Source organism: Marmota flaviventris, chromosome 3 (genome assembly GCF_047511675.1).
Source record: "Marmota flaviventris isolate mMarFla1 chromosome 3, mMarFla1.hap1, whole genome shotgun sequence".
Lineage (NCBI taxonomy): Eukaryota > Metazoa > Chordata > Mammalia > Rodentia > Sciuridae > Marmota > Marmota flaviventris.
In genome coordinates this window covers 96,582,956-96,599,142 of record NC_092500.1, presented here as the reverse complement: position 1 = coordinate 96,599,142, position 16,187 = coordinate 96,582,956, and the positions used below count along the sequence as shown (strand labels likewise).

The 16,187-nt window shown below is 41.3% G+C and overlaps 1 protein-coding gene across 1 annotated transcript in view; it reads right to left on the bottom strand.

The window, feature by feature from the left end:
• Positions 1-1,047: 1,047 nt before the first annotated feature.
• Hebp1 (heme binding protein 1) overlaps positions 1,048-16,187 on the bottom strand; it is a 35,640-nt gene continuing 20,500 nt past the window's right edge. Inside the window, exons 2-4 of the mRNA XM_027955992.3 lie at positions 15,954-16,092; positions 13,198-13,378; positions 1,048-1,625 (exon numbers count right to left, since the gene is read on the bottom strand). Of these exons, the coding sequence (XP_027811793.1) occupies positions 1,454-1,625; positions 13,198-13,378; positions 15,954-16,092 (492 nt within the window). The 3' untranslated portion in view covers positions 1,048-1,453. The remainder of the gene's footprint in view (positions 1,626-13,197; positions 13,379-15,953; positions 16,093-16,187) is intronic.

Here is a 16,187-nt window from a genome sequence, read left to right as displayed (position 1 = left end):
TGTCCTTTTGTCTTGGCCCTGAGTTCAGTGTGAAAACCCATGGGAGCTCCAGTCTCCTCATCTCTTTGTGGGGATCTAATGGTACCTCCCTTTCCCTAGAGACTGAGCATGGAACATATGGGTAGGGGGGTGCATGCATGGTGTCCAGCATGATATCTGGCAGACAATCAAGGCTGATCTTCAGAAACGGCCATGACTTGCCTTTAGAAGAGACCCAGGAAGATATCTAGGAAAAGTTATGTGCAGCTCTCATTCCACTCCTTGGGAAACCTCACTCCTGTCCAGTGAGAGCCTCTGTGGTGAGAAGGCTGTTTTCTCTTTCCCTACTAAGCACCCCACTGAGCCCTCACTTCTCAGGTAGTAACCCAGTTGGACCCAACCCAGTTGGGCCACAGGTGGATCTGAGGTGGAGATTCTCCTGGAAAACCTTTCCATTTGTCCTAGATAGGGTGGGGGACAGCTTCAGACTCTGGTATGCCTTGGGAGGAGCGGAGCACCCTCTACATGCCTTGTGACCCACCAACCTCTTCCATGTGCACACACTCACCCACAGCCCTGATCCAGCCTAGCTTTCTGCACTTCCCGCTCACAGCCTCGCCTCCTCTTTCCTTCTCTGCAGCCAAACTGCATGTCATTTCTGTTCCTTTTAGTTAAGAAAATTGAACCACAGCCTTTTTTGTATCTCATCATCCCAAATAGGTCCTCCTGGCAAACTCCCTGCCCCCAGAGTTGTTTGTGATTGCAAGTGATTTTTCTCCTTGGTCTGCTTCTGTGACTTCTGGGACCCTCCATGGGCCACAGTGATGCTCACCTTAGGGGCATATTACGTGCTCCATGATGGTCCTGGTAAACACCAGTTTAAAGACAGCCAAGCACACGGTGAACATCCCCTTCCCCAAGGTCTTTGTGTTAACATTCGGAAGGACTTTGGAACTCCAAACACAGGATTCCTGCTGTGAAAAACACTGTCAACAGTACTAATAACTATATTATCTGTAAGACTGCAGAACCTTGGAAATAATTATACTTAAGATTCGTCTCAACTGCTTAAGTCAGAGATCTTTATATTTGGTTTATTTTTAGACAAGCTGTTATAAGAATCAAGCTGAAAGATCGTGAACAATTCACATATTCCCTCATTAACAGAAATACAAATTCAGTGATGTTTAAAAATCAGTTTTTAGTGGCCCATATGGCTGAGAAAGTACTGCTGGAGTTTTTCTGATCTGCCACAGAAAATTCTAAATTAACAAGAACCATATTGCCTATCTTGGCTGTATTATTCCCCACCACGAGAAAAAGAACCTCAGTATACGGACTGCACTTATTTCAGAAAACTGGCAGTGACTGGCTTTGAAGGAGAGCTGGAACTTGAGAAGCATTGGCCCCTCCTGATCCCAAGTCAGGGAACGCAGAGGCACACTTCCAGGAAGCTCTCGATGCCATGAGTCACTCAGGTCTTCACGAGCCAGACCTCATTGCGACGTCCGTAGGGCTTCATGGGAGGGTCATATCCAGTGCAGAAGTAGATGTCATTTCGGTAAGTGGCTGTGCCCTCCAGGGCAGCACACAGCTGGGTGGCATGAGCTACGTAGTCAGCTTCCTTGGCATAACCACCAAACTGCCTGAGGATACAAGAGCAAGGGCTGGTAAGAAAGGATGTGACCTTAGTGGGGAGAGGGGGGCCATAGCCAAGGTCATTGTGACAAGCATTCAGTGTAGTAAGACTATATCCGTCACTTCCTAGATAGGAGAACTGGACCTCTCTGAGACTCAGCTTCCTCATCTGTAAAATCTATAATATATTTTCTTTTTCCTCCACAGTCATGAGTGTTACATGCAACAACAGAGGTGAAGAACTATAATGCAGGGCCTCAAACATGTTAGCCCCATGCTAAATGCCAGCTTCCCTTATCTGCAATTTCCCAAAGAGGTGGTGAGCTAACTGTCCCAGGGCCACCCTTCACCCTTCTCTCTAGCTCCCTCTACTGCTCTAGCTGCTCCTCTTCTGGCCTCTGTCACTAGTAGGAAGGAGGACATCAGGGAGCTAGGGTGGAGCTGCTGTTAAAGGTAGTAGCTACTGTTGCTTTCAAAGCAGAGCAACTATAGTGATGGAACTCATCCAGCAGGGATATGTGACAGCTTCATTAAATCAGGGCTAATGAAGGCAGGGGGCCCAAGCAAGTTTTAGGAGGGATCTATGTCAGTTTTACACATACCCCAAATAAGAAAACCCCTTTTAATAAATCCCTTCTGTTCAGATCACGAAAGCCTGCTTTTTCTATTAGGTTGAGACATCTCCCAAATCAGGTGTTTTTCTTGATGGCAGAAGCTGGGGACAAAAGTAATAAGGCCTTCGTTTTCAAGAGATTATTATGTCCCTGACGTCATCTGCCTCTGAACCCAAATTCATCCTGTAGCCTACCCTAACTATACCACTCTAAATCTGGTTGCACTAAAATCTTTATTAGAGTCAATACATGGCATTTCTAATGAGCTTTATGACTCAAAAGTCTGAATTTGTACCAGGCTAAGACGAGGCCAAATAACGCATTATTTTTGGTGGAGTTCTCTGAATCATGCTTTGCTCTTTTATAAGTGGTTAGTCATGCTCAGCAAGCATTCAGCATGTTGATTACAGGGTCGCTGATGTGAAAAACACCCAGGATTCATCTGTGAGGGATTGGTTATTATAATGTCTAGACAAGAGCTACAGAAGAGAGATGGAGCCGAGACCAATTTCAAGCAGACGAGGCTTGGTTCTTCAAATATATTGACGAAGGAGTATAAGGAGATGAAGAAAGTTGAACTCCAGTTTCATTGGGGCTCAAGAAAAGGGAAATTGGATTTGTAGACAGAGAAGGAAGATTCAGAAAGTTTTTTTTTTTTCTAGCAATAAAAGTCTGCAAGATGCCAAAGTTTCTCATTCAGAACATCGTTAGATTGAGAACCACCTGTCTGAAGCAAATAAGATGCTGGAGGTGAGAAAAAGTGTTGAAGCTACCTGAAGGCCCTGCCAGTGAATGATACCCAACTGTGAAAAGGCTCTTCAAACTACTTATTTTGGAAATGCCCAAAAGGACTGGTCCTCAAATGTGGCCATTCATCAGTTGGAGGCAAAATGGCTAATGTGGATGCTCAAATTCTAGCTCTGCCACTTCCACTCATGGTCTTGTGAAAATTCTTAACTTCTTGACCCTTAAGATCCTTTGTTAAATATGAATGACGATAGCACTGATTCAGAAGATAAAAGGAGAGAAGACAGCAAACTGCTCAACCCAGAGCTTATAAGATAGTAAACTCACAGCACACTGCAGCTTTTATTGTTAACTATTTCTTGGTATCCATGGGGATGAGTTCCAGGACCCCCTTAGGGTACCAAAATCTGTGAATGCTCAAGTCCCTTATATAAAATGGCACAGTATTTGCATATATCGTATGCACATCCTCCCATATAATCTCTAGACTATTTATAATACCTAATGCATGGTAAGTACTGTTATGTTTAGGGAATAATAGCAAGACAAAAGTCTGTGAATATTCAGTACAGATGAAAAATTTTCCCCAAACAGTTTTGACATACAGTTGGTTGAATCTGAAGATGCAGAACCAGCCAATACAGAGGGCCTGTTATACTTTGCAATTCTCTCAGGACAGGCTTTCAATCCTGATTCTGCAGGTGAGGGACATGATGGTAATCTAAAGTAGTATCATGAACTGGCTCATTTAACAATTCTCACTTTCTCAGGTCTACTCTCAAAACCCTATTTAACCTTATAAAACCTCCCCCCTTCCAATCTTTTTCATTTCCTCCTTCCCTCATTTTCCCCTCCTTCCCTTTTCTTTCCAGTACATATCAATAAGATTTACTTATTATGTTCTGTTAGTCAGCTTTTTGTTGCTATAGCAAAATACCTGGGAAAATTAACTTAAAATAGAGGTTTATTTGGCTCCAGGTTTTGGAGGGTCTAGTTCACCATCAGGCAGCCAGCCCATTGCTCTTTAGGTCTCTCTGGGGGGTGCTGGATGGTCATGGCAGGGAGAGCACACTGCTCAACTCATAGCCAGGTGACAAAAGGGGAAAAAAGGAAGAAGTAGGGTCCTACAATCTCCTTGCAGGGGACATCCCCAGTGACCTGAAGGTTTCCCAGTAGGCACCTCCTCCTAAAGGTTCTGCCACCTCTCAACAGCACCAAGCTGGGGACTGTCCTTTTAACATATGGGCCATTCAAAATCTAAACTGTAGCATGTTCATTGTTTTTTTTTTTTTTTTTTTAAGAGAGAGAGAGAGAGAGAATTTTTAATATTTATTTTTTAGTTTTCGGTGGACACAACATCTTTGTTTATGTGTGGTGCTGAGGATCGAACCCGGGCCGCACGCATGCCAGGCGAGCGCGCTACCACTTGAGCCACATCCCCAGCCCAAGCATGTTCATTGTTTTATGCCCCCTGGTAGACTAGAGGCTCAATGATGGCAGGGATCTTTGTCACTTTCTATCCACTGATGTACCCAGCACATCTAACACAGTGCCCTTGGCAAAATAAACAAATCTAAGACAAAACAATAAAAAGAGATTGTCTTCAGGTTGACAGACCTAAAGATAGCACTTAAGACCTACTCCTGGGCTGGGGATGTGGCTCAAGCGGTAGCACGCTCGCCTGGCATGTGTGCGGCCTGGGTTCGATCCTCAGCACCACATACAAACAAAAGATGTTGTGTCTGCCGAAAACTAAAAAATAAATAAATAAATAAATATTAAAAAAAAATTCTAAAAAAAAAAAAAGACCTACTCCTGAGTTAAGTGTTTAAATACGTCAGTATGCTGCCGAATTCACCCACTCATTCACCTAATAACCCTCTGAGCACGTACCAAGAGGACAGTGTTGGGAGCTAGAACAGGAAGCCTGGGTTGACCAGAGCCATATAGGGGAACCTCATGCAACTTCTTCAAATTCCTAATCCCAGATGCCAAGAAGAACCCACAAAAGGGTTTTAAGGCAAGGGACCGATATGAGCAGGTTGCAATTTAGAAAGATTCCTCTGGTGGCAGTGGAGAGACGGTGGAAATGGTGGGGGACTGGGGTGGGAGGACACTGGGGGCCAGGAATAGCCATTATGAGGCGATGAAGGCCTGGGCAAGGCAGATTTGAAAGGTGATTGGACATGAAGGGGAGGTAAGAGAGGGAGAGGAGAGGGTTCTCCTGGGCTATAGGTAAGCCCCTGGTTGGAAGCAGACGCCTCTAACTGGAATAGGGATTAAAGGCTGCAGAGTGACTCTGGAAAGGAGCAGCGGGGATGGGGCACTAACGGTCTGGTCTGGGGGCATGATGACGTTAAGGTGCCTCTGTGAAATACATTCATGTGAGTTATTAACTGAGTACTAAATGTGTGGTCTGACACTAAAAATCTTAGACTCAGGAAAGAATTGGAGTCAGAGATATCCACTGGGAAAGTGATGGATCTGGTGACAGAAATTGGGCATCCTCACCACATAGGCATTGGCTGCAGTCATGGTAAGGGGTGATGCAGGTACTGATGTTGCAGAGGGTCAGAAGGTTTCTCCTGGGAATCCTAATACCTCAGTGGTGGGTGGATAAAGAGGATGTGGCAAGGACATTGAGAAGGGTTGTCTGAGAAGGAGGAAATCCGGCTGAAGTTAATCAGGAGAATATCTCACTAAGGGATTCCAAAAATTCACTACTGGAACTGCCCCTCTTTCTTTCCATTTGTTCCAAGGCAGACCAAGATGCTCATAATGAAGATTAAAAGTTCCCTACTGCTTCATCATGGAAACATTTTACTAGAAAGCAAACAAAGTTGGGAGAGTCATGGAAACATCCATGTGTTGTCTTCTCTGATCATATAACCAACTCACCCTGACCCCAATCACAGAGCCACAGAAACAAGCCAAAAAACCAGACCCTATTCAGGGACATTGCCTTGGAACATGAGGGGAGCTGGTCTATGGTGACTCAGCTGGTGATCCAAGAAAAGGTGCCTCATTCCTCCCTGCCTCAGCTTCCAGGCTGGACACGGAGGAAAACAACACAGTGCCCACAGCTCCTGAGTTCACAAGCATGCCTGAGTGTGAGTTAAGGAATGCTCATAATGTGGTTTGAGCTCCTAAAAGGAAGTAAACAGAAAGTATGCATATTATTTTTGTAAGCCTGTTAATAAGTTTCTAACTCCCATCTTCAAAGAAGTTCTCTAGGGCACTGTATTTTATTTTACCCAATGTCAGAACAAAGAATTTGGTTACCATGGGAACAAAGGACACACACACACACACACACACACACGCACAATTCCAGAAAAACAAAAGGAGCTGACTAAAAGACTGAGAGAATTGGAAGACGGGGAGGAGGAGAGTACTTTAGGTAGTATGGAGGAGGCTGAGAGGCAGGCTTTTGGTCCAAGGTGGCAAAAATTCATTGTGTGTTATTTATCCTTCAGGGAGTGTCTGGTGCTGTCACGCAGTGAGGAAGAAAGAGGAATGGACTTACTGTGCTTGACCATCCACTGTTGTCTAAAACATCAACAAACCACAGGTCAACACCAGTTTGTGTAGGATCTCTGGTGCATGTAGCTGTGTGCTAGGCAAAAGGAGTATCGGAGTAGCAGCTGTGAGTCCATCAGTAGGAAAAAGGACTAACAGTGCAGAATTTTGTTCAACCAGATCAAACCAGTTCTTACCACATGGACCATCACTGAGCACAAAGCACCAACCAGACACCATAAGAGCAGAAAGATGATGAAGGATATATATATATTTTTTATCATTGTGAGGTCCAACTGTATTGGTTAGGGCAGAAACACACATAGATAACCCTGGACAGAAAGAAACTCTACAATGGAGGTAGAAGGTACATACAGAAGACTGTGGAGAGAAGAATAGGAAATAGTTGGTTCTGAGTTACTAGATAAAGGGAGTGATTACGGAAGACAAGAGTAAGCATCTCTTTTTGATGCTGGCAGGGAACAATATGACAAAGTTCCTATTCTCTTAGAACTTAGGCAAAGACTGGGAGTGGAATGAGAAAAGTCGGATGTGTGAGCAAAGGTCTAGAAGTGGCTGCAGTTGGGTGAAGGTTGGGATCCTCAGGGATCGGCCTCCTGAATTCACTGGGATTACTGCTGGGCACCACATTTTATGCCTTTAATAGAGCAGTATATGATGCCCTATATTTATAGTTATATGCCCTGTATGAATACAGTTGTTTATATACTTGGGTTTCATTTTATTTTTACATGAAGAGGAGACCAAGGATCATCGACTTCACATTGCCTTCAGCTATTTACATTTATATTTAAGCTGTAGCTTAATGACACAATAAAGTGTGCATTTCCTTATTTGGAATGAAGTACCAACATGGGGCCATGTTGTAGAGGGCGGTAAATGCCATGACAAGGTACTTTCACTGGGTGTCACCGCCTGGTCATATATGGGGAGACCCAAGATTTTCCCATACCCCTCCTCCTGGGAATGGAGGAACTCCCTAGTAACTTGGACTTTGGTCCAATCCCTGACATCTATCATGATTAGGGACATGTCCACAACCAGAGCTCAGCAGACTTCCATGGGGCTCAGAGTCCAAGCAGGTAGAGGTGATGTGAATGGTCCTGTGCTTTAGGGTGGGGTGGGTAATGATAAAAGGGTAATTTGGAGGAGGCAGTGGTGGGAAAACCAGAGCCAATCAGGAGGCCATGATAATCATTCAGGCAAGAGGTGAAAGAGACTTGTGACAGTATGGCTATAAAGGTAAGGCTGGGAGGTGGTAGGACTGGGCCAATCAATGCATGTAGAAGGTGAAGGAGTGAGAACATCTGCACCAGGTAGGCAGGGGTGGAGGGGACTGTTGGTAGGACAGGGATCATGGACAGGAATCAGACTAGGGGAGGAAAGCCGAGTTTGGCTGGGGAACTCAGATTGGGTCACGGTGGGAAATGAAACGGTGCTTAATTAAATTTTAGATATGGAATCTTATCATTGGCAAGGCTTTTAGAGGTGAGGAGACTTAAATATCAGAGATTCTCAATAAACACTTGTTCAGCTGAACTAAGCATCCACTCATCTGCATCATTACATAGCACAACATCACGTGCCCCTCCAGATGGTATGTGAACCCCTCTGGGGGAGAGGACTTCACGACCTTGTCATCAGTCCATTTTACTGTCAGGAACCTTGTGCCACAGTGCTTTTATCTTTGAGTAGAAATATGTTTCCCCATAATGTTGGTCTGTGGATACCAGTTCTTATCTCTGGAAAAATGCAGTCCTTCAGTATCTGGAGACATTTGCTTTTTGTCTGTTTTCCCACTAGAATGTCTTTCCTACTTCCAAGGGCAGATGTTGCTTCTTCTCTAATGTTCCTTCAGCACCTTCCCAAAGTTGTGAAACTAATAGGTAATAGAGTTGAAATTTAAACCCAAGTGTATCTATAGTAACTTTGATTTTGTTGTTGTTGTTGTTGTTTTTTTCTAATAAAACTTTTTAATTCTCAGATGCAGATAAAGTCAAGAAGAAGAGATTAGGCTAGGATTTACTGAGTGTCTACCTCATGCCCAGTATTGTGTGGGCATTTATAGATATAGTCCTATCTCCTGTTTACAACAACCATATGAGCTAGGCACTCTTACCCACACCTTACAGATGAGGAAAATAAGGCAAAGCAAGGCTTGGTTACTGCCAGTGGTCCTGTGGGTATGGTGAGTGGATTGGAGCACTGGTCACCCTGGCAATGACCTTCTGGTTTCCAGCTCTTTCCTTCATATGCAAATATTTCATTAAAATGGTGAAAGTTTTAATAAAACTATCCAACCTTTCCCCTGTGGATCTCGTGGAGAACCCAGTACTGGAGGCCAAGCTCTAATATCAGTGGCTTTTAGAGAACACAGAGGAAGGTCAGTGGTCTGGAATATCAACCCTGGTCTAAGTGCAAGGATAATTCTATTACCTCCTAAGACTACTAAGAATATGCTGATAGTGGTCCCCTACCCCCACAGCATTCTATTTATCAAAATACAAACAAACAAACAAAAACACCCTCAAATAAAAAAACACTGGCAATTAATACTGCCAATAAGTGTGCGATCCCCTTTGTGGATATTTCTTCACAAGACCATAAAAAAAGAAGACTTAATTCGGATGTAAAACTTTTATCTTAGAATTAATTTTGTCATGAAACACATCACTGCTTTATTTGAGAAGTGCCAAAACCTAACCACTAGACCACCAAGGAGCATCATCACTGCATCCTTTGAAATTATACTTTTGTATTTGAAATAGTACTGTTGCCTTCTACCATCTCAATGCTCCTTTCAACAGAATCAGAAATAGCACACATTACCACAGGGTACTTTTAAATGCACATTTGATTGTGCAGTGACATCAAGTGGCTGGTTGAGGAACAGCTATATGCTATTAAAACATTTTTTAAAAAATTCACAGAGCCAGGCTAAATACCATATTTGTAAGTTAAATACCATATTTGATACTTTCATCTGGTGAGATTTCAGAGAATTAAAAGGAAACTTACAGAAACCTGACTTTAATCTATCTTTTAAATTTATATGTTTTCCATCATAGGAATAGGATTTCTTAGAGAAATGGCTAATTCTTCCTCTAGAATAAAAAATAGTGCTTGAAAATAGAAAGTGACCAAAGACTATTAGAGTCATGTCAAAAGGACTGAGAAATCAACTTAAAGAGGCTGTACTGGCCCAAGGGACAATATGAGCATCAATAAAAAAATTTTCAAAGAAAGGAAACACATCAGGCATGTTTAAATTCATGTGTTTCTGTTGCTACTCAAAAAACAAAGACGATGACCACCTCATCTTTGGAGGAGGTCAAGGAATTAAATTATTATTCCAAAGTCTGGCAAATAAAAGAAGGTATACCAAGCACTGATCTTGCTTTTTCTGTATGACTCTACCTTTGCAAAACCAAACAAGAGATAAGGGAAGCTTCTCATTATTTAAGTATTTCAGCTAATAAATGAAGAAGGAAACAGAACATTACCAATTTGCAAGCTCTAATGAATAAGACACCTACCTTAACTCTGGTCACTAAATCACAAGAACAGAGGTAACCAGACACTGTGACCTTGATGGGAATGTACATCACCACCTAGGAAATATTCTTGCCCTGAATCCTAAAACCTGAATCTGAACACATCTCTAGTTTCAGATGCTTTAATTTATAGGCAACCAAAGGAGGCAGAGGGACATGTAAAAGTGCCACAGAAATAAAGTCAGCAAAATCTTGACTGTGGGAAATAGGACAAATGATTCATAAATTACAAGGAAAAATGAACAAGCACCATGGTGAGAAAAGCCATGGATTGTAAAAGTTCAAAAACATACCAATAGGGGACTGGGTTTGTGGGTCAGTGGTAGAGCACTTGCCTAGCATGGGAAAGGCATTGGATTCAATCTTTAGCACCACATAAAAAAATAAAATAAAATAAAATAAAGTTATTTAAAAACACACACACACACACACACACACACACACACTAACAGGCCAAGTGCAGTAGCACATGCCTGTAATCACAGCTATTCAGGAGGCTGAGGCAGAAGGATCACAAATTCAAGGTCATCCTGGCCAACTTAGCAAGATCCTATCTCAAAATAAGAATTGAAAAGGTCTGGGATATAGCTCAGTGGTAAAGTGCCCCTAGGTTCAATCTCTAGAACCAAGAGGGGGTAAAATATACCAACCACTTGCAATGGATGGATATTACTTGGATCCAGATTCAAACTGTCAAAACAAACTGTAAGATAATGGGAGAAGTCCTAACACTGTCTATTCTATGTTATTAAAACATTAACAAATTCCTATTAAATTTTTAGGAGTAGTAAGGGATTATGATTATATTTTTAAAAAAATCTTCACTAGTCACACTAAAATATTTATGAATGAAATAATATAATGTTTGAAATTTGCCTAAAATTAATCCAAGGTGGTATCATGTCAACACATGACACAAAACTGCCACTGAGTTAATTTTCAATGGTGAGTGCTGGGTACGTATGGCTTCATTGTCTTATTTTCTATAAGTTGAAAATTCCCATACTAAAAAGTTAAAAGAAGTAGGGCTAGGGATATGGCTCAAGCGGTAACGCGCTTGCCTGGCATGCGCGGGGCGCTGAGTTCGATCCTTCACACCTCATTAAAATAAAATAAAGAAGTTGTGCCAACCGAAAACTGAAAAATAAATATTAAAAATTTCTCTCTACCTCTCTCTCAAAAAAAAAGAAAAGAAAAGAATTGTGTCAACTCTTCACTGTGGCTCTGGTCTAACAAATAATGAGAAATTAGCCTCATCAGTAGGAAGTCTTAAGTGAACTAATTTGGGTCAACCTCACTCCTAATGAAACAAGAGGCAATGAGAAAAGAATAATTACTGAAACCTACTACAGATTATAAACACTAACTAATTTATAAATAATATCTTAGTAAATACTGAAAGACATTCTTTAACAATAATCTTACAAAATAAATTATATTATCAGTGCTTAGCAGATGTGGAAACTTAAGTTTTTTTAAAAAAATATTTTTTAGTTGTAAATGGACACAATATCTTTATTTTATTTATTTATTTTTATGTGGTGCTGAGGATTGAACCCAGTGCCTCACACGTACAAGGCAAGCTCTCTACCTCTGAGCTACAACCCTAGCCCCATGGAAACTGGCCTTAAAGGGGCCTAATAACTTCCCAAGTGTCATCCTGCTACTAAGGAGCAGAGCTAAGAATCTCACTATAAAATACTAGCTTGTTATATTGTACCAGGCTGTCTCGCAAAGCACAGGAAAGAGAATGGGAAAGACAGAGCAGAAATAAGGATGAGACCAGCAGATATTCAAGGTGCAAGACAAGGAGGTGCTCACTTTTAGTGCCTACCCTGCACTTGGAAGACTATGAGACTGAATGCTTCTTTAAATTTTGTATCCTATGGCTGAGGATATAGCTGGGTTTGATCCTCAGCACAAATAAAATAAAATAAAATAAAATAAAATAAAATAAAATAAAATAAAATTGTACCCTAGGTGATTCACTTTCCTACCCAGAGAAAAGACACTGCTTAATCAGAGTCTGCTTTCTCTGCAGCTTCTACATTGAAGGCTGGGAAGTCTGAACCAGGTCTGGATTAGAGGGAAACAGGAGTTGGAGGCTCCCAGGCCAGCTGTGCAGTTGCATTGTGTCCACTGTCCTCTGGGAGGCTCTGTGGCCTAAGGATGCCACAGTAGGAAGGTTCAAAGCATTGCGCTATCTCCAGGGAAAGCTGGCCCAAGGTCAGCCTCAAAGTTGGAGTAGGTAAGCCAAATAACCAAGTTTGGAGGTCCTGGGAGTGGACCAAAACTGTGTCCAGTGCAAGATTATATGTAGTTATTTTTCATGAGGTTGTTGTAGAAAAGAACCAACCCACGGTTACCACTGGTCAAAATCCTGTTCTTCTCTTGTACCTGGTCCCGTGCCAATCACACAGGAGGATTTTAACAAGTGGGGAGTTACTAACCATTTAGAAGAGACTTGTTTACTGGGTAATGATTGGGGCTCAGGGATAAATACATGTAACAGGGCTGTGGGCATAGCTCAGAGGTACATTGCGTGCTCAGCATGCATCAAGCTTGGAGTTCAATCCCCGGCACTGCCAAAAACAATACAAACAACAAATATGCAACCATTTGTTTCTGCTACATTCTACAGTCAAGGGAACATGACTCTGAATGAGGTCTTGGAAATAGGATCAAAATGACAATAGCATGAATGCATGCCACAGACTATGAACAACTATGGATATGGAAGCCCAGCTCTGGCAAATGTTCTTTGCCCTTCTGGCATTCAAAGGGAGTGTGGGGTGAAAATCAGGTATTCTCCAGCTTTTCATATTTCCCATGCATACGTGACCCCAAACCACAGCTTGACTTAGATATTCTGAGTATCTTAGAACGCAGCTAGTGTTACCCACCAGTTTGGCAACTGGCCAATGCAAGTATTCAGAGAAATTACAAATGTCTGTGTGCTGCAACCTGAGGAAATTAACATGAATAATTGTTAAGCTTCAATATTTCTTACTTGAATTAATTCAGCAACAACAAAAAGCCAATACAAGTGCTAACTGGAGATAATCTAAGGAGTGGCAATGGAAATCAAGTGCTGCCCTTGGATGCCTTCAGAAAAGTTTCCTTACGTGGAGTAGACAGTGATGCTTTCCCGCTCCTCAATCTTGATGCTTTCATCATTGGGAATTGGTGGGTTGCTTTGAAACTGGTTTGGGATCCGGAACCAGACTTTTAATTTCTTCTGTAAAGAGCCATCTTCATTGGGGAATACAGCAAAGGAAATAGGGACTGTCATCCCCATTCCAATTCCTGAGAACATAAAAACACAGAATGAAGTAGGTATTAGAGACAGAGCTTGCTCAGGGCAATGGAAAACACACTAACTAGTGTCATTTTTCTTTCATGCTAATATTTTTTGTTCTTGAAATTAAGAACAGGGTTGGGGTTGTGGCTCAGTAGTACAGCACTTGCCTTGAATATGTGAGGCACTGGGTTTGATTCTCAGCACCATATATAAATAAAAAATAAAGGTCCATCAACAACTAAAATAGATATATAAATAAAATTTAAAAAAGAACTAAAAAGACTATGATATTTTAAAAAAAAGAAATTAGAAAGATGGCGGAATGTGATAGACATCATTAACCTAAGTACATGTATGAAGACATGAATGGAGTGAATATACTTTATGTACAACAAGAGATATGAAAAATTATGCTCTACATGTGTAGTATGAATTGTAATGCATTCTGCTGTTATATATAACAAATTAGAATAAAAAAAGAAATTAAGAACAAATAATTCAGGCACTAAACTATATAGTTACACAAATGCAAACAACTTTTATTTTTATATATATTGGAGGTAGGAATATGGTGGTACAATTCTTAAAAAAGATTATTTGGCAGTATGTCTCTAGACTATAGACATATCAATATTTAATTACTTCCTATCTAAACATTACTTTTAGAAAATAACCCAAAATATGGAAAAGGCTATACATAACAGGATATTCAGAAGCAGAATTTATAATTCTGTTCAAACCGTCCCCCCACAAAAAAACCCCTGAAAACCCTAGGAATCCCAGCAGCTTGGGAGGTTGAGACAGGAGGATTTTGAGTTCAAAGCCAGCCTCAGCAAAAGTGAGGTGCTAAGCAACTCAGCAAGACCCTGTCTTTAAATAAAATACAAAATAGGGCTGGGAATGTGACTTAGTGGTCAAGTGCCCCTCAGTTCAATCCCTAGTATCCACCTACCCCCCAAAAACCCCAGGAATATATCTAAGTAAATCATGGGCACATGATACAATATAATGTAGCTATGAGAAACTGTGTGATTAAGAAAACTATTTAGAAATAGTAGAAAGTAATCATGAAATAATAATTTAACAGAAGTAAAATATACTATTGTAAGATTATTAAGATTACATTAAGGGGCTGGGATTGTGGCTCAGTGATTGAGCTCTTGCCTCATACATGTGAGGCCCTGGGTTCTGTGGGCTGGGGATGTGGCTCAAGCGGTAGCGCGCTCGCCTGGCACTTGTGCGGCCCGGGTTCGATCCTCAGCACCACATACAAACAAAGATGTTGTGTCCGCCGAAAACTAAAAAATAAATATTAAAAAAATAAATAAATAAAAAATAAAAAGCCCTAAAAATATCTTCAAAAGACAACAATGATTGCTCTAGAATGTGATCATTAGAGATACTACTTATTTTCAGGATTTTTTAGAATAAATGTTATAATTTTTGTTCATATATTCATCTAAGAAGATACTATGAAAATACTAAGGAAAAAATATTTCTTCTTGACCTCCTCTCTGTCAACTTATTTTCCAATCCAAGGTCTGATTACTTTGTTCATAGAAAATGTTACTACAGTTAATACCATTTTCTTTCTGAATTATCAGCTTGAGCAACAACCTAAAAATTAAACCCAATATCTCTTTTTTCACTTGCTTTCTGACTCATATTTAGTTTGCAGTGATTCCAAAGTGCTGACCAAATTAGAAAGTTTTCTTAAGAGTTCAACATTTTAAAATATGGTTTATATTCAAATATGTAGACCTTACATGAAACTCAGACCTATCATTTTGAAAATGAGGAGTCAGCCAGCATGGACTGCCAAGTCTTTTAAAAGTGGAGTGACCTAGTTGGGCTGGGTGGCACACTCTTGTAATCCCAGAGACTTGGGAGGCTGAGGCAGGAGGATCCCAAGTTCAAAGCCAACCTCAACAACTTAGTGAGGTCCTAAGCAACCTAGAAAGACCCTTTCTCTAAATAAATATAAAAATGACTGGTGATGTGGCTCAGTGGTTAAGTATCCCTGGGTTCAATCCCCAGTATTAAAAAAAAAAAAAGTGTGAAATATCCTAAGAATTCTCAGACACTTCTATTACCAAAACAAAGTCTGGAACCTATTATCCCCATAGGTCACTAGGTCTCAGTATCTAGCAGGGTCTGAGCTACCAGGAGTTGGTTTGGTATTTCCAATCTGATGCCACCATGGAGGTCTCAAGTCAGATGCTGGCCTTGCCTTGCACTGGGGCTTGGCTTACCTGGGTATACCTCACTCAGTCAACCATTCCAAAGACACAATGAACACTGTAAGGTTAAAAAAAGGGGGGGGGGGAGCCTATGGCTACAAATTAGGAAAAACCCATGAACTGACTCATACAGAACAGGGAACCTCATAGTGAGGGATAGCTGGGCTGACATGAGAGTGGCTCCTGCTGAACTCCCTTGTTCAGGCAGCAACAGGAAGCTCACATGATACTGAAATAGATAGGGGAGCCTTGTAGCCCCCACTTATGTTTTCTCCTGATGAAGTGAGATCATGCTGTGCTTGCCTCTGAGACCAGATCCACATCCCACAGGGAGACTCACCCTTGTCATTGGTACCTCCCACATACTTCATGACCTTGGGCATTGCTTCCCGTAGAGCCTCATCTACAGGCTTCTCTGTCACTTCCACAGTGGCAAACTTCCCCCCTTCACAGGCTCTTTCCTCATAGGAGACTTCTTCCTAGAGATTTAGGAGACATTGTAATTGAGAGGTATAAAGTATCAGTCTATGCCAGTTATAATAAGAAGTACAAAATTCTAAAGAACTTTCCATAA